We start from the raw sequence: 25,280 nt of genomic DNA, 5'->3' as shown, positions 1-25,280 counted from the left end.
CTTGCACTTTTCACTAATTGAGGTCCTGCTCTCCTGAATCTTGCAATCTAAAAAAGAGAACTTTGATCCAGAGTGATAATAGACCAAGTAAGTTACCCCTCTGTCCAGGTATTGGCTGGGAGGTGGAGGGGGGACAGTCAGGTGGCGCAAGAGCTCTTGTTGGGCTTCAAGAACTTTACAGTTTATTGGAAGGGACAAAACACATCAGATGGTGATAAGGAAATGTGTGTGAGTAAAAGGAAAAGAGATGTGTTGACAGAAGACAGCCTGAGGAGTTTATAGAACAGGAATGTTTCTCAGGAACTTGATTGAGTTGGAGGTCTTTCTAAAGGGTTAGGATTACACTGCCTGGAGGCTGAGGTATGGCTTGGAAAGTGACTTAGCCCAGCCCTTCCTAGCTGGATGATTAACTGGATGATCTAGCACAGGGATCTTCACTGGAGAGAAATGGGAGCTCAGTATTGATGATTCATTCTCATCTACTTGACATCATTTTCAGATTTTCATTTAACTTTTCCCTTCCACATCAGATACCCCTAATTCTTGGGTGGTCTGCCACACCACTTCCTGCCAAGTCCCAGCTACTTTACTCTAGGTGGAGGGCTGGGGTACTGGATCTTATTTCAAAAGAAGAGAGGAAATTGAAACCAGAAAGTCTTTGTGATGAACTTTAAGAGATTCTTTTTTTCCTCCAATACAGGTTTCCCAAGGCTGCTATCTCTAGCTTAGGATATGGTCCCTTCTTTCCTTCTTTCTTCCTTCCTTCCTTCCTTTCTTTTCTTTCTTTTTCTTTCTTTTTGTGAGAGTTAACCATTCAAAATGGAAGTCTTTTTATAATTCGATCTAGTTATGCAAACATAGCCCATTGATGTTAACAAATAGAGATTGGATGCAAATAATCCACTCAAGCATAACATGGAATAATTAGTAGGAGCTAAAGCAAACTGTGTTTCTCCCCACCACCCTATTACCTCATAAGAATTCCTTCCATTTGGAAATGAGCAAGAGGGAAAGAAAAAAAAATGGGACCATTAAGATGTTTCAAACGGTCTTAAAATGACAGCAATAGAGTTGCTTAGATCACACAAGATTGCCATGTAAACAACCGAAGTAACTTCACAGTTATGTGAAATTAGGCATGCATCCCTAAGAAAGGTTCAGTACCTCCATCTCATGAAGGCTAAATTAACTACCTCAGGAAATCAGATCCCAAATGGAGATCACTGAATCAGTGATTCATAGCCAGGTGTGCAGAAGACTAGGTTCTCTGCAATTCATTGAGTAGGGCGTCACTGAATACAGTGAAATTTTATGACATTCCCTGGGGCACTGGCTGTTTTAACTATTCTGGATAGACAGCCAAGCAGTTGCTGGGTGAGGCTAATACAAGGAATCCTAGAATGGTAGTGGTATTGCCATTTTCTGTAGAGAAGAAAGTTTCTGTTGAGTAAAAGGAGGTAGGTAATATAAACCAGTTCACAGCAAGTCCTCACACCTCTGAACTGGCTACCATTACTGCCTGCTTTTCTCAGCATGCCATTGCCTTATGAGTGGCTGTTTGATCAAGAGGCTGAAATCTTGACTGGTGCGGTGGGTCAGATTTTCTTTTAGAATAATTCTTGATTTGTAAAGCTTTTTTTTTTTTTTTTGCAGGGTCCAGGACTGGGCCCTGTGAACCTTCATAGGTGGCAGAAAATAAGAAGAAAAGTTGGGAAAAAAGAGATAGCAATACTTCACGTTAGGGAAACACTCCAGAGAAGCATTTTAGTGAAATCTTCCCGATTTAGCTCTGTGACTGAATTAGACACAAACCAAGAAATGCCCAGAAGGTCCTCAGTAAATGTTGGTAGAATGAATGTTGACCAAAACCCTGAAGCTCCTTCCATAAGATTCTCCAGAGCTTCGATGTTATTGACATCGAAGATGAACCTCAGTCCCTTCTCCAGCAACTGCGGCTCATTTTCTCTCTTCTTACCCTGAGGAAAAACAGGGAAGATGCTGATATTGTTGTTCTTCTTATGTCTCTGTTAAATTTGCACATATTAAACCTGCCCTCAATTTTCCATATTGTGGACTAAATAACCCCAATTTTGAAAGCTTTTCCTTCAAAAAGGCAATTTCACAAACATTGCCATGTGCCCATCTTAAGAATTACAGGTGTTTAGAAGTAACTTACATATGACCATATAGATATACCCACACTGAGATAAATAATGTGCTTCATTCATAAAGGTCCCGTTTCCTGTTGAAATCCCTGCATCCTGGGCAGTTGGTGGCAGTGCTGTAGGCTTCTGTCTCTTCTGAGAGCCTAGAAGGAGGTGATAGCTGATGAGCTAGACTTATAAGATGCAGCCTCATATTGATTAAACATCCATTTTCTTAGGGAAATGGCTGACAGAAGCAGGATAAAGCTGTGAGGAAGCTTGTAGCAATTTCCCACATCTACCACTACCAGTGAGCTTTATTTGTGTGCTTAGAGCAATTGTTAGCAAAACAATGGCTGGAAAATGTACTAGGGAGAAAATTAAGAAATGACAGACCTGCTTCTAAAAAGTAAGAATAAAGTTTCTTTTGTTAAGTTTTTCAAAGCAGAAAGTTTCCCTTTAGCTAGATATATCATCCAGCTCTGGCACCTGGGCAAGGAAAGTGACCAGGCAGCATGGACTCCAGTTACCTGTGTGCAGGCTCTGACCTGAGCGGCCACTGCCCAGATGGAAGCACAAGCTTGGGGCTCTCTACTGGGGAAGAGAAGCATGGTGCTGGCCTTAAAATCCTAAAGCCACTTGTGAACCACGGTGTAGGTACTGATGGGGTAGAGAGGGTATGCAGGAGTATGGTGGTGAACAGAGAAAGCTGTTGCCTTTGAAGAGTAATGGAAAGGACTCTGGCTAGGGCTGTGCTTTCCAGCACAGTGGCCGGTAGCCACATGTGGGTATTGAGCACTTGCAGTGTGGCTGGTCTGACTGAGATGTGCTCTGAGTGTAAAATACGCACCAGAGCTCAAAGAATTAGTGTGAAAAAAAGAATGCAGAGTACATCATTTATCATCTTTAAGAGGGACTACATGTTGAAATGATATTTTGGATAGATTGAACTAAATAAAGTAAATGATTAAAGTGAATGCTACAACATGAGCAAAGCTTGAAACACAATGCTAAGTGAAAGAAGTCAGACACAAAGGCCACACATTGTACGATTCCACTTATATGAGATGGTCAAGAGGCAAAGCAACAGAGACAGAAGGTAGATGGTTGGTTGCTTAGGGCTGGGGGTTTTGGAGGGAAATGGGAAGTGAGTGCCGATGGGTATGGAATTTCTTTAAGGGGTGATGAAAATGTTCTAAAATTGATCATGGCACTGGTTGTACAGCTCTGTGAATATACTCAGTTGTACACTTTAAATGTGTAATTGTATGGTATGTGAGTTTTATCTCGATAAAGCTGTTTTAAATAACAAATTTGGATGCAAAAATTTTTTTTACCTGTTTAAACTTTAAAAAAGGTAGCTAGTAGAAAATTTTAAATTACATAAGTGGCTGGCATTATATTCTGTTGAACCTGCTGGGCTAAGGGGACTGAGGGTGAAGAAGCTGGGAAAACCCAGGCTAGTGGTTCCCAAAGGGATGATCATAAACACCAGGCAGAAGAGCAGCCAGACGTGGTCACCTTTGGTTCAGGGCCAAGAGGAGTGAAGGGTGACGGAGAACCTAGCCTGGAAGGTTGGGGGGTTTTGAGGATAAGGATATAACTCCAGGACTGGAGCAGGCCTCTGCACCAAGTGCCAGCACGGGACTGATGGCAGACCCCAATTTCTGGCCCCAAGGCAAACAGGGGCCACCGAGTTTGGTCACCTCTCCAGAACTCTTATCAGCCCAGCCCTACCTTTCATGAGTGGCTGCCCTGGCTGCCTCTGACCCAGGCTGGCAGCCTCTTGGGCTGAGAGGGTCCACATCTTGACGCACCTGTAACGCATTTGCATACCTGGAACCCAGTCTTGGTGAGCTATGGCAGGCAGACCGGGAAGCTCTGGCCTTGTCCTGGGGGATGGAAACTTCTTCAAAGAATATTGCCAAAGGAGCTTGTCAGGTCTGCTTATGAAATGTCATAAACAAACCCTTGAGTTGGTCAGAGGCTTGGCTGGATGCAGCATAAAGGGAAGCCTTGGGTGCCTTCTTGGCATCCTCTCCCCAACCCAGGTTTCATTCCAATTCGGTTCCCCTCCCCCTCAAAAAAAAAGCACAACAGTATTTCAAAGGACACAGCTCGGTGCATGATGGGTAAGGAAGCTACACTTAGGGCCTCCCAAAAGGAAAGATCCCATGACTTATCTCTGGAAACCAGAAAGATGATTGGACTGAAGGGTAGATTGGAGTGAATTAGCCAGATGAATTGAAACCCCAAAGGTCTAGTTCTGAAGGAGGGGGTCAATGCCCTAGAAAGGAGAGAGAAAATTAAATACACTGTATTTGGCAGTGGCTATTTAAATTTTAAAATTGCAAAGTGAGAATTTGACATTATCCTGTGTCCTATCCAAGCTATGTCCCGAAATTTGCTCCAGTAGTAAATTTAGTTAGTTTCTCTCATGACTGACTGTGTACCAGGCTTCAGAGGATAGGGTGGTGATCAGAGAAAATGCGGTGGACAAAGTTCATGAACCTAGGAGTATTATCTGGGCAGAGTAAGAGCTCCTGTTTTCTTGCTGTGATGAAGTAACAGAAAGTTAACTGTTCATTGAAGGCTTGGGAGACATAGAGGTGAGCATCTTCTGTATGACTGGAAGCTCCTGAAGGGCAAGGTTATAAATTACTCATGTCTATATCTCCACCATAGGGACTGGCACATAGTAAATTCTTAAGGAATACTTGTAGCGTGGATGCTTGGATGGAGGGAGGGAGGGAGGGAGGGATATGACGCAGTAGATAATTGATTAACAGTTCTGTTATGTAATGATTTAGTGTTTTGGGTGGTGGATGATGAGGAAGAAGAACTTGAAAGATTTCATTTATGTGATGGGGAAATAAATTCTGAAAGTGTTAAACGAAAACATATGATAGCATATTGCATATTTGGTTTTGTCAGCTATCTGGTTTTTCCAAACAGTGCTTAGACATGTTGAATAAGAGTGTGGGTAGAAAGGGGAAAAAAATGCCTAGAATTACAGCTCATGGGCCTCCCTCTCTGGATCTTGGAAAATGCAAACCACTTAGGAGTGGACGAATGACTTAATGATGATGCTGTGAGGGCCCTCAGAATAAATATTGCCTTTTCCATTCCCACTGTTGGCACTACATAGTGCAGCTGGTGTATCATCAAGAGGCTGAGATCTCCTCATCCTCCTCTTCTGAGTCAGGCAGCATAAGGTGGTAAAAAAGTTGCTCAAGAATCATTTGAATCCTTCATCCCTTGTCCTTGCAAGGTGAGGCAATCCTTTCTGACCAAGGATCCTGTCCTATAAGTGAGTTGGCTTTTTGTGTTTGGCAGTTAGCAACCTATATTTTAAGTCAAGGTATTTAAAAGTCAGGACACAGAAAGAGTTTCTATCTCCAGAAAGTTCTATACCAGAGCTTAAAAGGCTCGTCTGGAATATTAGAGGGCAGGGAACTTCAAAGAAAACAAAACCATGTGTTATTTTCAGATTGAACTTAGATCTCTAAAAATTCTGTGAAACTCTCTTATGTGGGTCCGAGGCACGCCACTAATCGAGGTGGATGTGACCCTGGTAGGGTGAGCTAAGAAAGCTGGATTCTTTGAAGGAAGTAACTTTCTATGATATCATGTCGGGGATGTGCAGGTGCAGCTGGGTGGAAGCCCTTGGCATCAGGACTCCCTGTAATGGGTCCAAATCCCTGGTGCCCATACTCCTTGACTCAAGTCACTTCTGCTCATGAACCTGTACTATGACCCACAAGCAGCCAGCAGCAGCTGAAAAGAAATGATGTGGCAACTGTGTCCGAAGACGATGGTTAAATGTTGGAAACAGAAAAGAAAATCCATTTAAAAATATGCCGTGGTATTTTACAAAGGCTGTGCAAGATTTAGAAAGCATGTTTAGCATTCCAAGTATGCTCCCTTCTGTGTCTTTAGAGACTGGCTCTGAGAATGATTTTTTTGTTTATTTAACATTTAATCAAAAGAGACACGGACCCCACCAGCTTTTGAAGAATAGCTTCAGTAGCACTGCCTCTTTGCATTTAGTTTGAGGAGAGAAACTTCAACCATACGGAGAATTTGGTGTCTGTAATATGTACTAAAAGATCAGCTGGTCTAACTTTACAGGGCTAATAAAAGGGAAGAATTTTCCTGTGCTCAGGTCTTTTATGAATTATAAATAACCATTCACTTTGGAAGATAGCACATCATAAAATTTTTTTTCACAAATATGCACAAATCCATTTTAAGATCCAAGAAAAAGGATGTTCAGAAGTCTCAGATGTACTCAGTTTTGATTTCGTGGGGAAACATATTCTTTTACCATATGGATGCTTTTAAAGGGACCTTCAACTGGGGCTCAATAATGACACCCTAGTGGCTAAATAAGGGATTTCTTTCCTTCTAACATTATTTCCCTGTTATTAAAGGTAGAAAAACCTTCCTCAAATAGCATACTATTAGAGTGCCTTAGGGGGTATCCTGGGAATCAAGGTTATGTGTCTGCTCCAGAAATACTGTTGTCTGTAATTATCATTCCCCAGCGGTTCTGAGGATGCAGTCTTGGTGCTTTCATTAATTTCTTGATTCTACAACTCTGAAGCACTTGCCGGCTCTTGATATTCAATATTTTACAGTAGGAGTTTTTTTTGTGTGTGGTTTTTTTTTTAGGGTCACAGGTCTCTCTCCCTCCCTTCCTCCCATAATAACCGTTTCCTGGCTTCTTTTGTCTGCTACAATAAAAGGTATGAAAGACTAGATTTAAAAAGAAAAAGAAGTCAGATGTGAGATTCTTACAAACCCAAGGCTTCATCTTCTATATTTATAATCTAATATGAATATTAAAAGATAGAGTATTTAGATCTAACAAACAACTGAAGAGGGTCCATGGGTAAGACTAGCACATTTATTTTCTTCCCCCAACACTTTACTGTGAGTGTTTCCAAATATACACAAGATTTTACACAGCATTTTACAGTGAATACCCATATACCCACCATTTAATTGTAGAGTCTACCATTAACATTGTACTACGTTGCTTTATTGCATATCTATACATCCCTCCTCCATTAATCCTTCTTATCTTTCTCATGCTTTTGAAAGTAAATGGGGGCTTCCCTGGTGGCACAGTGGTTGGGAATCCGCTTGCCAATGCAGGGGACACAGGTTTGAGTCCTGGTCCGGGAAGATCCCACATGCCGCGGAGCAACTAAGCCTGTTCACCACAACTACTGAGCCCACGCGCCTAGAGCCTGAGCTCCGCTGCAAGAGAGGCCACCGCAAGGAGAAGCCCGCGCACCGCAACGTGGAGTAGCCCTTGCTCGCCGCAACTAGAGAAAGCCCACACGCAGCAACGAAGACCCAATGTAGCCAAAAAAAAAGTAAATGGCAGGGACTTCCCTGGCAGTCCAGTGGTTAAGACTCTGTGCCTCCACTGCAGGGGGCACAGCTTCGATCCCTGATGGGGAAACTAAGATCCTGCATGCCACAGGGCATGGCCAAAAAAAAGTAAATGGCAGGCATGAACCAAATTCCACCTAAAAACTTCAGTTTGATATTTACTTTTTTCTTCTGATGTAAAATTTATATATAATGAAATATAAAACCTTAAGTGTATACTTTCTGAGTTTTGTGTACCCAAAGTCCTATTAAGACATAGAACATCACCATTGCCCCAGAAAGTTCCCTCCCAGTTTCCTGTCAATCCTCGCCCCTACTCCCCTTCCCAGAGGCAAGCACTGTTTCAATTTTTTTCACTATAGATTAGTTTTGCCTATTCTAGAATTTCATATAAAAATGGAATCAAATAAAATAAACTCTTTCGAGTAAGACCTTTTTCACTCAGCATACTGTCTATGAGATTGAGTCACGTTATTCTGTGTGAAAGTAGTTCATTCCTTTGTATTGTTGAGTAGTATTCCATTGTGTGACTATACCACAGTTTGTATGGTCATTCATCTGTTCATGGACACCTGGGATGTATCATTTTTGGCTATTGTGAATAAAGCTGTTGGGAACATTCTTATACAAGCCTTTTTATAGACATATGCTTTCATTTCCCTTGGGAAAAACCTACTTGCATAATTGCTAAATCACAGAGTAGATGTATGTTTAGTTTTGTTTTTTTTAATTTTTATTTTATATTGGAGTATAGTTGATTAACAATTTTGTGTTAGTTTTAGGTGTACAGCAAAGTGATTCAGTTATACATATACATGTATCTATTCTTTTTCAAATTCTTTTCCCATTTAGGTTATTACAGAATACTGAGCAGAGTTCCCTGTGCTATACAGTAGGTCCTTGTTGGTTATCTATTTTAAATATAGCAGTGTGTACATGTCAATCCCTAACTCCCAGTCTATCCCTCCCCTCCACCTTCCCCCCTGGTAACCATAAGTTTGTTCTCTAAGTCTGTTTCTCTTTTGTAAATATGTTCATTTGTATCATTTTTTTTTAGGTTACGCATATAAGCGATATCATATGATATTTGTCTTTGGTGTATGTTTAGTTTTTAAAGAAACTGCTATTCCTTTTTCAAAACAGATGTTCCACTTAATATTCCCACCAACAATGTATGAGAGTTCCAGTTGCTCCGCATCCTAGCTTGCATTTAGCGTTGTCATCCTGGTGAGTACGTGGTGATATCTCATTGTGGGTTTAATTTCCATTTTCCTAATGACTAAGAACATTGAACACGTTACCATGTGCTTATTTGCCATTCATACATCTTTTGTGAAATGTCTTTTCAAATCCTCTATCCATTCAAGCAATTTTTTTGTCTTTATTACTGAGTAGGAGTTCTCTATATATTGTGGCTATCAGTCCTCTGTCGAGTTTATGTTTCACAATTATTTTCTTCCAGTCCATGGCTTGCCTATTCATTTTCTTAATGGTCTCTTTTGATGAGAAATTTTTAATTTCAACGAAGTCCATTTTATCAGTTTTTTTCTTTTATGGTTATGGCTTTCAGTGACCAAAACAAAGCACATTGATCTTAATAAATGGTGTTCCTAAAATCTCTTGTAGGCTCAAGGAAATTCAAAGCTTCACTGGGCTCATTGTAATAGCTGTTTTTGCCTAAAGAAACATCCGCTTATGTACATATTGGGAACAATTAAGGAAAACCTGGTGATCTGTCAACACTCACTCTCCAGAACATCCCAGAGAATGAAGCAAAGTCTAGATCTCCCTTTCCACTGTGCTTTTTATAATACCAAGCCTGCTGGAAAGAGTCACAACCAATAAAACCACCTGGTCATGGCCTTGTTATGGAATCAAGTCAGCCCTTCTGCTTATGAGCATCATAAGTGGCTTTTTTTTTTCTTCTTTTTTTTTTTTTGTGGTACACGGGCCTCTCACTGTTGTGGCCTCTCCCATTGCGGAGCACAGCCTCCGGACACGCAGGCTCCGCGGCCATGGCTCACGGGCCCAGCTGCTCCGCGGCATGTGGGATCTTCCCAGACCAGGGCACGAACCCGTGTCCCCTGCATCGGCAGGCGAACTCTCAACCACTGAGCCACCAGGGAAGCCCCCATAAGTGGTTTTTTAAATAAATTAATCGTATGTTATTGAAAAATCACATCTTAAATGGTTTGAATGTACAGCATGAATGAATGAAGAGTCTTCCCCAGAAGGCTTTAAAAAAAAAAAGAAAAGAAATCCACAGAGAGAGCCAGGTGTGAGCGTTGGCATGGGGTAAAATTAAGAGCAGACTGAAAGGGGGAATAGTGGGCAATGAGAAAAGCAGGACTTGGGGAAACAGAGGAGCTGGAAGGACTCTTCCCATCTGTCCTTAGGCTGCACACTGAGACTTCCCCAAGATTTTACCCCTGACTCTTTGCCAACTGTTCTGCTTGTCACTGAAGCTGTTTGATTTCTCCCTTTGTTTCTCGTTTGGACCAAAGGGACACTCAATACGGACATGACATTTTGAAAACTAAAGTCACATCTTTTTCACCCTACCTTCATTGTTGTTCTGGCCTACTTTCTCTTAGACATTTTCTTGAGGGTGCAGGCTGAATGTGGTCTTTCAAACTTCATGTCAACTCCCTTGCCTGTCTCTCCCTTTTTGGTTTCATCTTCTCCCAATGATCATTAATGTTCTACAACTGCTTATTTAGTTGTGGGTTATCCCAGGCCTTTTGCTTCTACTTTTTATCATTAAACAAAATTTCCCCTTTATTAGAGATGGTGATTCAGAAAAAGAAAGGGATGTAAGTTAAATGGATGACTTTTACTCTTTGATTATAGGTTGAAATTAGCAGTCAAATTTTTGTTTTTCACTGATCCAGTAGGTTTTTATAACCTACCATTTTGGTTTCTGACTATATGATTCTCACTGGAAGTTGTCTTGAAATATAAACTGTGGAGAGAGAACACCAATTTGCAAAGCCCTGGGCAGTGCTAACCCTGGAGAATATTCACCGATGACTGTGTGGGGTGTGCCTGCCAGGCCAGAACAGGATCTAGGATAACTTTCCCAGCTTACCTGCCTGTCTTCATCCAGTGACTTGATTATGAAGAGTAGATGTGGGTGGTAAGTTTTTCTGGTCTCCTGGATCTGTTCCTGAAGAGAGCAGGTAAGGTCAGAATGAGAGAAAGCTAGGTTCTGAATTAGAAAAGTCAAGTAGGACTTCAGAGCCTCTGAAATAATAAAGCTATGCCCTAAGTCATTAATACACAAACATGACTGAAATAATCGGAAGGGAGAAAGAAATAGAGTTAAAGTCACAGGGCCACATGATAAATTATGCCTGGCTATGCAGGTGGGCTAAATCACTTCCTAAGATGTTGCCAACAGCACAAATATCTGCATTTAGCCTCACATGCAACAACAACAACAAAAATGAACCCAAAATACTAAGTTTCTTCCCCTTTGGAAAAGCTAGATACTGCTATTATAGTGTCTCCATTAAGACACAGGAGGATCTTGGGTAGAGTGAGCTTGGTGGGTCCCACTGGTCTGTGTGGGTAGAGTTAAGTGAGGAGCTTGGTGGAAAGGCTTGTGAAGGTGTACTTTCTGTAAGGCAGTCCTGTTGCCAATCCTCCTCATGAATATTTTCATGAATATTTATCCTCATGAATACTCTTTTTTTTTTTTACAACTTTATTGAGTATAATTGCTTCACAATGGTGTGTTAGTTTCTGCTTTATAACAAAGTGAATCAGGAATATTCTTCTTTACACCAGTGGAAGTGGAAGGTGAAATTGTCCAAAACTCAGTTGTGGAAGCTTATTCTTTTTTCTCGTTTTGAGTTACTTCAAAATGTATATAAAGTAAAATGCAGAATCCTGAAACACTGTTTCAGTCTGAAACTAAGCTCAAGCTCCTTGGCTTGAATGTAGGGTCCCTCTTGAGCAGAAGAGTCTGAGTTGGAAAGGGGAAATGAATAATAGGGGATGGGACCCATGGGAAACATACACTGATGTACCTTCTTTCATTCTCTTCCTTCTTTCTTTCCTCCCTTCCTTCCTTCCTTCCCTCCCTTAGTATTCTTGCATGGCTGCTCCATCTTTCTAAGGAACAGGTCTGAGAGCAAAGGGAGAGGCATGGCATGGAATGGAAGAAGACTAAAAAAACTTTTCTTGTGACTGAATAGAAACTGACAATAAAAATGCTAAAGTCCAGGGACTTCCCTGGTGGTTCAGTGGGTAAGACTCTGTGCTCCCAATGCAGGGGGCCCAGGTTCGATCCCTGGCCAGGGAACTAGATCACGCATGCATGCCGCAACGCAACTAAGAGTCCGCATGCCGCAACTAAGAAGTCTGCATGCCAAAACTAAAAATCCCGTGTGCCGTAACTAAGACCCGGAGCAGCCAAAATAAATAAATAAATATTTTAAAAATGTTCCATAAAATTTTTAAAAATGCTAAAATTTGGTGATTATATTGATAACTGAATGGAAAATCAGTACTATACAGAAGCTTAACTTATCTTTCAGGCAAGATAATTCTGTTTGCTTTTGATGTATTGCCAGAGTTCTGCAGGAACATCTGGCTGACTGGCAGTTATGTTTTCTAAAGGGAGGGTTCAGCTGCTGCTACCATCAAGTACACTCTAACTTCCCTTAGTACCATAAGGTTTATCTGAATCTCAGAATATCTACAATCATGCAGGATCCAAATTTCCCTTCGAGCTGATGTTTGTCTTTCATTCGTTTCCTAATTAGCATTCAGGTTTCAGCCCAAGAGTTCACTGCCAGAGGCATAACGTCTCCCTTGGTGGTGACCCCTGTTGTCATCCTTCTATAGTGAATTCATAGGACTGTTCTCTGATTTTCAACTTCGCTTTGTGGTACTAGGTCTGTGAATGTTTAGTTGACAATACGTGCGCGCCTTTCTCATTTCCTGTTTTTAAGGGCTGCACTTAATTTATTTGAAAGGGTGGAATATTTTAAATTACAATTCAGCAGTTTTACTAAGGAAGGCTGTAAAACACAATGAGCAAGGAGTTTTACTTCCTCCTTACAATTGCCACTGCCCTGTTTTGAAATCTTGATATCCTCCAATCAGTGGGAATGACTTTAACTTAGGCTGTAACATTTTGAAGAGCAACCACACCATGGCTGGAGCTGTCGAGGGGCATGGGACTCCTGCACACCATCATTACATTTTTCCAGACGCCTTGTTTGTACCCGGAATGTGTCTGCCTGTGCTTGATACTGCTCTATCGTGTTGAGTCCCCCTCCCACAGGCACAGCATTTGGATTGGTTACGGAATACAGTTGCTCAGCCAATCAAGTGTAACCTTTCTCCTGCAACCCTAGCAACACCTGACAATGGTCATTGACCAATGTTGAGAGCAAACCTGACAAATCCAACCAGCCATTGACAACGGTCCCCGTCCAGGGCAAACAGGGCTAGCCCTGCCCACAGAGCACTTTGTGTGGCCAGAGGAGTTAGTGGTTTGTGCCAGACCTGCAAAAGCAGAACCTGCATGTGGGAGCACAGGCTTGCACCCAGCACCCTACCCCAATTTGCTGCCACTCTGGCCAAGCTGACATTAGTTGGTCAAAGCCAGCACTGGAGCTGGCGTCTGTGGGGTGTGGGAGGGTCTCATCATCTCTCATACTAACCTAACCCACACAGCAACCCACCCCCCATACCTACCAGAGTCTTTTCCGTGGTTGGAGAAAGAGCCCACATAAAACTTTGGCTCCTGGGTCACACTTCCGGCTCTGATGCTAATTTGGCCCTCAGGGCAGGGCCAGAGGAGCAAAATACCTGGCTGTGTCCCCAGTGGCACCTTTCCAAGCTTCCTGGCTATGTATTTTTACCTCCCAGCCTGACTCTGAACCCTGCTGGGGTACAGTTGGCCTGTCTGCCTCAGCTGCGGGCACACTGGGACACTCCTCAGGACACTGCTGGACCTGAATGATCTCTCACTTCTCTCTGGAAGGCTCTGAGACTGAGGGACCTGTAGGCAGACCTGGCAGAGGCTGGGTGGGGTGGGCTGGGGGCTGGGAATAGGATAAGAAGGGACCTGGCAAGAACATGCACAGACAATTCATAGGCAAATGCACGTTCCCACAAAGACATAATAGCTGTGTGTGTGTGATGCCCTCCTGAAGTCCCCTTACACGATCATTCCTGTTAGTCTAGCCACCTTGAAGGCATATTTCAAACTGTGGTTGTGTAATCCACTGTGTGGTGATTAGCTGTTAATGAAGCTGAAAATACCTAAATCATCCAACAAGGAATCTGAATTAATTTTTTTATGGTTACCCTGCTAGACAAGTCGGTGTCACGACAAAGACAGACCTGGGGATATATACAGACATTGGCACACGTGGATAAACCTAGGCAAGAGGAACAAAGGTGGAACAAGGTGGGAAAAAAAATAAAGAAAAAGGAAACTTCAAGGAGAGCCATACATTGAAGAGTGTGAAACCCAAGGTAACATTGTGAAATTAGTGAAGTTCATTCAGCAACCCCCTTCTTATTAGCACCACCCTATAGGGCCTGTCCTCAATTTAATTTTCCATGAGAGGTGGCAGAGGGGTTGGGATTAAACATTGATAATGGCTTCAAGTCTTAGCCCTTAGGGGGATATCGATATTTTTCAAAGGGGGCTCAAGAACTAAATCGCTAATGGTTGAATTGTAAATTGAGAGGAATAACTTTAGAGACTTGGCCTTGCTCAAACACACTTTTTGTTTGAATTTTATTTTTTATACAGCAGGTTCTTATTAGTTATCTACTTTATACATATTAGTGTATATATGTCAATCCCAATCTCCCAGTTCATCCCACCGCCACCAGCCCCCGCCACCACTTTCCCCCCTTGGTGTCCATACGTTTGTTCTCTACGTCTGTGTCTCTATTTCTGCCCTGCAAACCGGTTCATCTACCACTTTTCTAGGTTCCACATACATGCGTTAACATACGGTATTTGTTTTTCTCTTTCTGACTTACTTCACTCTGTATGACAGTCTCTCGATCCATCCATGTCTCTACAAATGACCCAATTTTGTTCCTTTTTATGGCTAAGTAATATTCCATTGTATATATGTACCACATCTTCTTTATCCATTTGTCTGTCGATGGGCATTTAGGTTGCTTCCAGGACCTGGCTATTGTAAATAGTGCTGCAATGAACATTGGGGTGCATGTGTCTTTTTGAATTATGGTTTTCTCCAGGTATATGCCCAGGAGTGCGATTGCTGGGTCATATAGTAGTTCTATTTTTAGTTTTTTAAGGGACCTCCATAGTGTTCTCCATAGTGGCTGTATCAATTTACATTCCCACCAACAGTGCAAGAGGGTTCCCTTTTCTCCGCACCCTCTCCAGCATTTGTTGTTTGTAGATTTTCTGATGAAGCCCATTCTAACTGGTGTGAGGTGATACCTCACTGTAGTTTTGATTTGCATTCCTCTAATAATTAGTGATGTTGAGCATCTTTTCATGTGCTTCTTGGCCATCTGTATGTCTTCTTTGGAGAAATGTCTCTTTAGGTCTTCTGCCCATTTTTGGATTGCGTTGTTTTTTTTTTAAATATTGAGCCGCATGAGCTGTCAAACACACTTTTAAGATAGAAGCCTCCTCTGGATATTCCTAAAGCCAGAATTAAGGCAAGAAAAAGTAGTCGGGGTGGGATGGGGAAGTGCAGTGGGAAGCAGCCCATCAGATGGATGCTTCACAGGAGGATGACACCTTAGGTGGAGAGGGAGGGGCAGCAGGCTAGCTTCCACACAGAAATGAGGCAGGAGGTGGTGTTAGAATCACCCATACCTATCCTTCAGGGAACCTGGAAACTTTCTGGTGACATGAGACGTGGAAAATTACAACACAGGATATTCTATAATGTGTTAAAAACCAAGTCTTATACAGCCATATATACACACATAGGTTCTAAGTTCAAAGTCTAAAAGAAATGAAGCCATTCTTACAGGATGTAAAATTGTAGGGATATTTGCCTCTTCAGCAGACAAGTAAACTATCTTCTTCCTTTTCCAGATTTTTCAAATTTTTCAGTTATTACTGGTCAAGTTTTCTGTGAAAGACTTATTAAGACTATAACTAATCAGACTACAGCTATTAAGACTACATACAGAACAACAAAAAAGAGGCAACATCTAATGTTTATTTCTTGCTCTGAAAGTTAGGAAATTTTTATCTTCCTCTGAAATAACGAAAGAAAAAATAAAACTGACAATGTATATCGTACGGTTCTTCGTAACCTAAGTTTCCCATGTGTCAGGAAGAACTTATAAAATGTCTGAAGTGTTATGAAGATGCTTAGAGGAAAGAAGGTAAAGGTTCTCACTTAGAGCTAATAGTTCATGTTCAGCAATTTGAACTTGTCTTAAGGATAAACCCAAGAGCCCCAGGAGAGGGCATAATGAATCTTTAATGTAACAGTTTGGAGCGAATATTTTTTCCCTCTTAACCTCTAAAAGATCATTGTTTCCTCTTTCCATGGTAACCAGAACACTTGAAATTGCCAAAACTTGAGACAAAAACCAGAAAAATAGAATTAACAGAAGACAAATGTTAAAGGGAGCATGTATCACAGCATGGCAAACGTTTTGAAATTTGTTTGGAAAGATTTTCTTCTTATTTCTTTGCTTGGAGTAAGGCCACGATGTCTAGAATGTAGTAGCAATAGCTTCAATGGCATGCTGCTGCATGTTCATTGAGTAGATTTTACTCTTTTCTTGAAAGGGAAGGAGAGACCCATGGACCTTGACAGCAATCAAGTGAAGGTAAAATGTTGGCAGCTGCTCTCCGGGCAGGTCATGATGTTAACCACAGTGAGAAAGCCAGTCTGGCTGAAGTGCCCTTGCTCCCTCCCTTCCATGGAATGAACAAATACTTATTGAGCACCTACTATTTTCTAGGTAATCTGTCCTACACACAACTAAATGAAAAATTACAATTCTAGAAGGGCTTCTAGGGGAAGTACATGAACTACAAGAGTGTGTAATAGGCAGAGCTGACCTGTCAGAGCGGCCAGGCCTTCCTAAGGAAGTATGATTACGCTGAGTAGGAGGAAACTAGGCAGTGATTGCTGGGCCTGGGGAGAGAGAGCATTCCAGGCAGTGGGAACTCTGGGGCAAAGGCCCTCTGGGGGAAGTGAGCCTCAAGTGTTCAAGGAACCGAAAGCAGGCCGGAGCAGTCTGTGTTGGCAGAACCCCAGAGAGTGAGGGGAATGAACCTGGGACAAGGCCAGCTGGAAAGGTGAGCACCAACCAGTTCATTCCTAATGCATAGCCTTGAGTCTTGCCAGGCGGGCTTGTTGAGGATTTTGTTCTCTATCCCTCCTCATTCCAGGGTGAACTCAAGCTGTAACAGGAAGGCATGACAGGCCCTTCTTGTATGTGATGTGGGAACGGCAACTTCTGGTTTATCTGAAATCCGTTAGGATATTGTCATAAATTCCAGATGTGAACCACCAAGCTTCAAAGGATTATAATTTTATAAAGACTTTAAACCTATATCATACTCAAGATATATTATTTTATGTACGATCATTCAACAGGCACCTCAGAGCCATCACCGTGAGTTTCAATTATCATCATGTATTAACCCCTCAGAAGCCAGAGTTTGACCATCTAATAACCTTCCCTTTATCTGCGACCTACCTGGAATCCAGGAAGTCTGCAAGAAGCTGAAATAAATGTGACATAGACTGTGCATATTTTAACCATAGGGGATGTCCTCATTAAGAACTTAGTTGATTTTTATTTTACACACAATTCTAACAAGTGGGTTTTCTGGGTTCCAAAGCCACAGCAAATGGGAAGCAACAATTCAGAAAGGGAGGAGGAATGGGGTTATATGACAATAATTAAAAATAACAGGGGATAGCACAACTGTAGAGGAGAAGACCAAAAAAACTGAGGGAAAAAAGACATAAAAACTAAAAACTAAATAAAAAGTGAAAGGAAGGAAGGAAGAAAGGAAAGAAAGAATGAAAGAAGTCTAGAGTTTTTAGTTGTAGACAAACTGTCTTGCATGCCTTAGTAGCTCTTGAGGTCATCATTGTGTTTATAGTGAGACCCTATGCTTAAGAAGCCAGGGAAGTGCATCACGTTAGAAGATTTCTAGCTTTCAGGGTTAAGATTTTTTTTAAAAGTTTTGGTACTTAAGAAATAAATCTTCAGTTTTTTGGGGAAAATGTCTATTCAAGATGGTTCTTATAAAGGTTCTTATAACCATGGTTTTATTGTAGTGTAGTTCTGTGGACATGTTAGTTAATATAGATTTCAGGTTGAAAAAATATCTGACATACGAGCTTTTGCTGAGACTGCTTCATTTCACAAGATATTTAATTCTGGGTTTGAACGAAGTCATTGGAAGTGATGCTTTTCACATCTGAATTGTCATGATGCTATATTCTTGACAAGGAATGAGTTCTTGAATATTTAGAATATTGTAGGTGATAAAAATGTCCTTAATAAATGCATTATAAAGTTTGGCTTTCACATTTTTAACTTTAATTTTCATGCTTGTCTCTTAAAAGCAAATAATCTTTTTCTAGGCATAAGGTGCCCCCAAAAGTTACTTGGTTGTCTGAATTGTATGTCTTTACTTCCTCCAGATGGGAATGAGAATGAATAAAATACTGTTTGATCACTTTGGAAAATGCTCATGCTGTATGTTTATGAAATGATTTGGGGGATGACATTATTTTCTGCAAATACATCCTTCATACATGTCAGAGCACGTTTTGACTCCCTAGAGAATATGTTCATACTGTAGCATTTAATGTCTTCAATGTGTTTTTCCCCTACCATCTCACCTACCAGAGATATGTGCAAAGAGTGAACTGGTAGATTGATGCAATTTTGAGGAAATCATTAATTTTCTAAGTTAAGATTTTTCTATAGTGCTACTTTTTCAGTGTTTAAAACTGGGAGTTCTTTTTCCAGTTGACACAGGTAAATAAATATGGAAGTAAATATTTTTTACATTATTCAATTAAATAGTATTCTTGTGTCTATCTTGTGACAAGCTTAACAAAATACTTACTAAAAAGTTACAGTTACAAATAACCCAATCAAAAAATGGGCGGAAGCTCTAAATAGACATTTCTCCAAAGAAGACATACAGATGGCCAAAAAGCACATGCAAAGATGCTCAACATCACTAATTATTAGAGAAACGAAAATCAAAACTACAATGAGGTATCACTTCACACCGGTCAGAATGGCCATCATCAAAAAATCTACAAACAATAAATGCTGGAGAGTGTGGGGAGAAAAGGGAGCCCTCCTACACTGTTGGTGGGAATGTAAACTGGTGCAGCCACTATAGAGAACAGTATGGAGGTTACTTAAAAAACTAAAAATAGAACTACCATATGACCCAGCAGTCCCACTCCTGGGCATATACCTGGAGAAAACCATAATTCAAAAAGATACATGCACCCCAATGTTCACTGCAGCACTATTTTACAATAGCCAGGACATGGAAGCAACCTAAATGTCCATCAACAGAGGAATGGATAAAGAAGATGTGGTACATACATACAATGGAATATTACTCAGCCCTAAAAAAGAACAAAATCATTCCATTTGCAGCAACATGGATGGACCTAGAGATTGTCATATTAAGTGAAGTAAGTCAGACAGAGAAAGACAAATAGCATATGATATTGCTTATATGCAGAATCTAAAAATAAAAGGGTACAAATGAACTTATTTACCAAACAGAAGTAGAGTCATGGATGTAGAAAACAAATTTATGGTTACCAGGGGTTGGGGGGAGGGATAAACTGAGAGATTGGGATTGAAATATACATACTGCTATATATAAAATAGGTAACTAGTAAGAACCTGCTGTAGAGCACGGGGAACTCTACTGGATACTCTGTAATGGCCTATATGGGAAAAGAATCTAAAAAAAAAAAAAAAAAAAAGAGTAGATACATCTATATGTATATGTATAGCTGATTCACTTTGCTGTGCACCTGAAACTAACACAAAATTGTAAATCAACTGTACTCCAATAAAAACTTTTTAAAAAGTTACAGTTTTTTAAAAGGGGAAGGACTAAAAGCTATAATTAAATGTGGCATTTCCTATTTCTTTTGGCTATCACTAGGTTCTAAGTCATGTTGGAGGCTTGTTAAACATTCCGGTTCTGAGATGGTTTCATTTGATGTGATCTTCACCACTGCACTTTGGATTGGAACGAATAGACTATATTTACACTAAAATATTTTTGCTAAAAATTAACAAGAGTAGATTATCTAATATTTAACAAAAGCAAACACTTTTTTACCTCTAGAGGGGGGAATTATTGTCCAAATTACAAAACTTGAAGCAAATTAATTTATAAGCAAATTGCCAACCTGATTTTTTGTATATGTTGAGATATAATGATTTATTTTTCAAAAACCCAGATTGTAACTTTAAAGACTTTTGTCTTAACAGAATACACTGCTCTTAGAAATAGGATGGAAAAGATGGGTTGGTTGATCAGTTGTTGAATACACTTTTTTATACTTATAGAAAATTCTAGAAAACCTGTGGGTAAGTGATAATGTGGCCGCTGAATTATGAATTATGATGTTTCCCAACTTGTCTTTTCTAAAGAATTATCCAGGGCATACATTAAAACAACAACAAAAACACAGATTCCAGGTCCCACCCCTGCCCTCTCCAGGGGAGAGGTAAAGGAAATCTAAATTTTAAACAAGTACACAGGGCTATTCTTATAATCTGGGCAAGTTTGGGAACTACTGGATAATGGGAAAAGTTCTGGCTTTATCATCAGACAGCCTGAACTTGAATCCCTGCTAGGCCAGATCAGAGCTGAATAACCTTTGATGAATTTCTCTGAGCCTCAGTTCCTTCATTCATTTCTTGTGCCAGGGCAGGGTGGGGAGGGGTGCTAAGGGGCACTGGGGACCAAATGAGTTACTGTTTATAAAAGACCTAGCACTGCATCTGCACCCACTCTCTAAACAATGATAATAGTGAAATATCAGTAGTTTCATTTTCTGGAATTTAACAAAGTTGAAATGGATCAAATTTTTCCCCTCTTCAAAGATAGAGCAATGGTTTTAATGCCCACTTCTTATTTTGCCCAAGGATCTATTTGGTGGAAACGACTGACCAGGGAGATTCTTTTGGCACTTTCCCTTGTTATTGGACATTTTGTCCTGATAAGTGTCATCTCTAATATCTCATTCTTTACTCTTTTTTTGGCACATAGAATTCTCTGTCATTCCACTGAAGGGGAGAATAAGCCTGATTCATAGGCTAACTGTGCTATTTTAGGCTTTTCTTTCTCTCTAAATAATTTAATTATATCCCAGGGAACATAACTGGCTTTGGTTATAATATAAAAAGTATACCCCAATATGAGGAAAAGCATGGAAGTGGGAATAACTTTGTGTCCATCTTCAAACGACTTAAAGTTCCTTAGATCTAATCTAATTCTCACATCTTGGAGTCTTCCTATTAATGGAAAATTATTCTTTTAATTAGCTGAGATGACTAGCAATAATGATCAGGCAAAGCCATTTTTTTTCTTCTGCAGGCCTCCTCCTAAGTGCCAGGGCTGTGTGAAGTTCTTGCCACCAAAGGGTAGTTTTCAAACTTGACTGTAAAGAAGACTCACATGGGGAGTGAGTGTCAGTTTCTGGTTCCCAGCTCCAAAATTGTGTGCAGTGCTCTGGGGCACTCTAAGGATCTCTCTTTGAAAACCACTGCTCCAGGAATTTGATACATCTCTACTGAATTTAATTCAAATTTTCATTCTTAAAGACAGGTAGAGACGCCATGACAGATGTCTAGACAGGACTCTACTGCTCCTTTGAAATAAGTTCCTTAGCTATCCATCTATTGATGCATCTAACTGCAACAGGCCAGGTGATTGGTAAGGTGCTGGGGAGAGGGTGTCTCTCTTCTTTGTGGCTATCAGTTTAGCTACTGAGAGTCCTGTTTATGAAGTCTGCCTAAGAGCCTAGCTCCTGACCACACTGGCCGATGTGGTGTGGTGTGATTTGATATGATGAGTCACTGCATTTGGGAAGCTGTAGACTTTTTGTACTTTCATTTCCTACCATTGCCTAATGGTAAACATTGAAGCATAACCAGAGGCCTCTAGCCCTTATGTGGTCCCTACAATAGGGGCTTGTTTGAAAAGGGCAATTGTAAGTAATTTAGTAACGATTTCTATGAACACCAGAAAAAAAAAAAAAACACTGTAAATACCTCAGAAATGAGAGTGGCACAGTACCAGCCAAAGATGACATACTGTCACTTACTTCTTGACTCATGAGGGTAGCTGACCTCTGGGGAGACAGAAGCCTTGCAGTGCAGTGCTGGGCACCTGGCACTACAGAGATGGCTGAGGCATAATCTCAACCCTCAGAGAATTTCTAACCAGGGAAGAGAGAGAAGATGAATGGCTTGAGCAGGTGTTAACATAGCTGTGACCCTCGGCAGAATGGTATAAACGTCACGAGAAAGATCCAAAGCGTTACAGTGACTCCAGGAGAGAGAGATCACACATCCAGGTGGCTTTTCCCAGAGGAAGCGGCATTTGAGCCAGTCCTGGAAGGAAGGGTAGGAATTTGACAAGTTACAAGGGAAGAGACAGTGTCTCTCTTACAGGCCACAGGAACATCTGGAGTAAATGTGCAGGGTGGGAAAGTTGGGATGACATCTGGGGAGCTGGGAGAGGTCCTGATGGGACCTAACAAAATTCCTGTTGGGGAACTGGAAGGTCTGCTATATTTTAGTGGAAGGTTAGGCTGGAAAGTTGGGTTTGGTCAAGATCGTATCTGAATTTGGACTTTTCCTAGTAGGTGGCAGGGAGTCATTTACAGGGACTTGAGCAGGAGGGTGACACCATCAGAATTATACTTTAGGAAGCACAGCAGCTGGGTGGAGGAGGATTTGCAGGAGGAAAGGTTATACACACCAGTGAGGAGGCTGTGCAGAGTGAAGAGGAGGAATAATTGACTGAGCGAGAGGGGCTGGGATAGATAATGCAGCAAGTAAACCTATATGGGAGTTGCAGGCAAAGGCAAAGAGGAACAACTCTTGGGGGCTTATGAACAGGTGGCAACAGTAATAACAATCTAGGGGAAGGAAGAGAGTCTGGTTTCCAGGGAAAACGTGGTACTTTTTGGGTTTGAGGTGGCAATGGAAAAGGGAGCTGGCCACCATGAAGAAATGAGTGAGCTGGAGCAGAGACCATGGTTGGGAGTTGGGAACAGTGGAAACTCTCCAAGGGGTGGGCCACTAAAAATGGAGAACAGGACCCTCATAGTCTATAGGGCAGGGTGTACCTTCAACAGTTGGGAGGAAGAGAAACCCCATAGTAAGTCAAGGAAAGATGAGTTGGAGACACTGAAGGGACAGGAGAGTGTCAGGGAAACCAGAGAGAGGACAGTTCAAGAAGGAGGATGTGGTCTCAATGTAAGAGACTGCAGAGAGGGAAAATGGGGTTAGGCTGAGCTGGAGGCTCTAGATTCATCTTTGAACAGAGAGTTTAATGAAATCCCTCCAATGTAGGATGATGCCTTAAATCCAGTCTCTTTGGTTCCATACAAAATCAAGATCTCTAAACATTAGGCACCTCCAAAGCTGTCTACTTTCCCGTTCAGTATGAATTAACTTCTTCCACTAACACCACGTAGGACCCTGAATGAGTCACTTACCCTGTCTGGGGGTATGAGTTTTGTCATCTTTAACTTTCCAGTTCAGCGATTCTGTCTGTACCTGTATGAAAATTCTTTGTAAGCTACACATTACACAAGCCTAAGTCCTATCATGACTGTGTTTGAAGACGGAATGGAACCCAAATTTTACTTTTTGACTTACTTTCTTCTCCTATCACCTATATTTTTAAAAAATTTAAAAACTTTTATTTTTTAAGAAACCCCGAAATAGAACTGGAGGAAAAATCTTCCCTCTCCCTTTTGCCCATAAAGATAGTCTTCCAGTTTTCTACCCAGGCCTTTTCCTAAGCATTGAGGAGGTGCCCAGAAAAATACCAGATGGATATACAAAAACATAATGTCACCAACATTTTCCTAACTAGTAAGGCAGCTATGGAAAGTCTGCCAGCATCAGGTCCCCTGGGGACCTGCAGCCTGGGGCTCAGTGAAGCCTGAAGAGGAGAAGAGCCAAGACCTGGAGCTCGAGGTCTTCGGTGCCTCGGCCCTGAGTGGGCGATTTTCTTTAAAACTCGGGAGCACCCTTATCCCTTTAAATCCAGGCAACAAGGCGGGCAGGTGGGTATCAGCCAATAACCTTAAAAGATGCGAAAGTGTCAAAGGAGATACGGTTTATCTTTTACAATAGCGACAGTTATCAGTGACAGGGTTTACAGTAAAAACAGAAGGCAGGGCAAAGAGTAAGGATGTCTCTAACGTGGTAATTAAGTCTGTGTTTTGGACCCAGATTCAACCGAGCTCTGGAGAGTGCGAAGAACAATGTCCGCGGCGTTCCGGGTTCAGCCGGGGCTCGCTACTTCGCCTTCACCGGAGCCCTAGCCCCAGCAAGCTGCGCTCTCCGCTCGACCGCCCCCCACGCTGCCTTGTCCCGGGAGGATGGGCCGTTCGGGCGCCGCCAGGGCGGCAGAGAGCGCGGCGTGTGTCCCGAGCGCCAGGGCTCCCCGCAGCCCGGCGCCCAGGGAGGACGCGAGCCGCAAATCTAAGTGCGCACCGAGCGCGCTAGCAGCCACCGTCCGCCGCCGAGCGGCCCGGGCGCGCTGTCTGCAGACGGCTGGGCTGTGCGCGCGCGCCCGTAGGGTGTGTGCGCGCGCGCCCGTGGCGTGTGTACTCACAAAGGTGTGTTTGCTAAATCCACTTCCCGGGTGTGCCCTCTACCCCGAGCCGGAGCACCCCCGGGCTTGGAGCGGGATCTCGGCAGAGCGGCCGCTGGGGCCAGTTCAAGTTCCCCAGCTCTGCGCCGGCGGGCGGGCCGGCTTCTCCGCCCGCGGGGCTGAAGGAGCACGAGGGCGGGGCGGCAGCGGCCAGCTCGAGACGCGCGTCGCACAGCTGCGGGACAGGTTCTGAGCGCTCTGCGCGTTTCCGGACACTTTGGCTGGCTCGGTATCCGAGACAGAGCGCACGCGGGGCTCGGGGCTGAGTGCGCAGCAGCCAAGAGGGGCAGCGGAGCTGGTGCTCTTCTTCTCCGCCTTGGTCTGCAAAAGTGAACTGGAAAACAGCCGCCTAACGCAGCCTCCTCCCTCTTCTCCGGCACCGCAGCCCGGGCAGGCGGTGGGGGGAGCGCCTCCGGGCTGACTGGAGGGGAAGAGGGCGGCCGGACGGCCTCAGCCGCACCTCCTCCGCCTTCCTCACCACCCCAGTCCCTCGGGTTCCACGCCGCATTTCTTTGTTTTGAAAGCACCTCCTCCGCCCAGAGGCTTTTCCCCCGGCGGTCAGGCTGTGACGGGGGGGTGGGGCATCGACCCGCGGGCCCCGCCCCCCGTTTAGCCCGGACCCCTCCCCCGTGCTCACCTCCCATCTCCCCTTCCCTCCCCGCTGCGACCCACGAGGCGCGTCCTCACTTACTGGATATCAAAGGGAGGCAGGGAATTGGAGGGGGAAGTTGAGTAGGCAGGGGGCGCAGAGACCCACCCACATTAGGCCAGGCCGGGCGGCCCGCCCCCTCCCCCGGGAACCCCGCCTGAGCCCCGCCCCCCGCGTCACAGCAGTCTGACAT

At 42.7% G+C, this 25,280-nt stretch overlaps 1 protein-coding gene across 1 annotated transcript; it reads right to left on the bottom strand.

Annotated features, from left to right (window-relative positions):
- Window positions 1-1,471: 1,471 nt before the first annotated feature.
- Window positions 1,472-25,275, bottom strand: LOC309804769 (uncharacterized protein). The gene is made up of 4 exons (XM_082622338.1): window positions 24,400-25,275; window positions 10,636-10,713; window positions 2,201-2,308; window positions 1,472-1,976 (listed from the first exon to the last, which is right to left on the bottom strand). The coding sequence occupies exons 1-2, from the start codon at window positions 25,080-25,082 to the stop codon at window positions 10,662-10,664; spliced, it is 735 nt and encodes a 244-aa protein (XP_082478464.1). The 5' UTR covers window positions 25,083-25,275; the 3' UTR covers window positions 1,472-1,976; window positions 2,201-2,308; window positions 10,636-10,661.
- Window positions 25,276-25,280: the final 5 nt, after the last annotated feature.

The sequence above is a fragment of the Mesoplodon mirus genome, assembly GCF_964341445.2.
Source record: "Mesoplodon mirus genome assembly, chromosome: 5".
NCBI classification, from domain to species: Eukaryota; Metazoa; Chordata; class Mammalia; order Artiodactyla; family Ziphiidae; genus Mesoplodon; species Mesoplodon mirus.
The sequence above is the reverse complement of the archived record's forward strand: the minus strand, read 5'-3'. Positions and strand labels throughout refer to the sequence as shown.

What these genes read in the sequence shown, in the direction of transcription:
- LOC309804769 (XM_082622338.1), bottom strand. Translation starts at nt 25,082, where the DNA reads ATGGGAGGTGAGCACGGGGGAGGGGTCCGGGCTAAACGGGGGGCGGGG. An exon ending in GATTTAGCAAACACACCTTT is followed by an intron (nt 10,714 to 24,399) that starts GTGAGTACACAC and finishes TGCTCTCTTCAG; the next exon opens with GAACAGATCCAGGAGACCAG.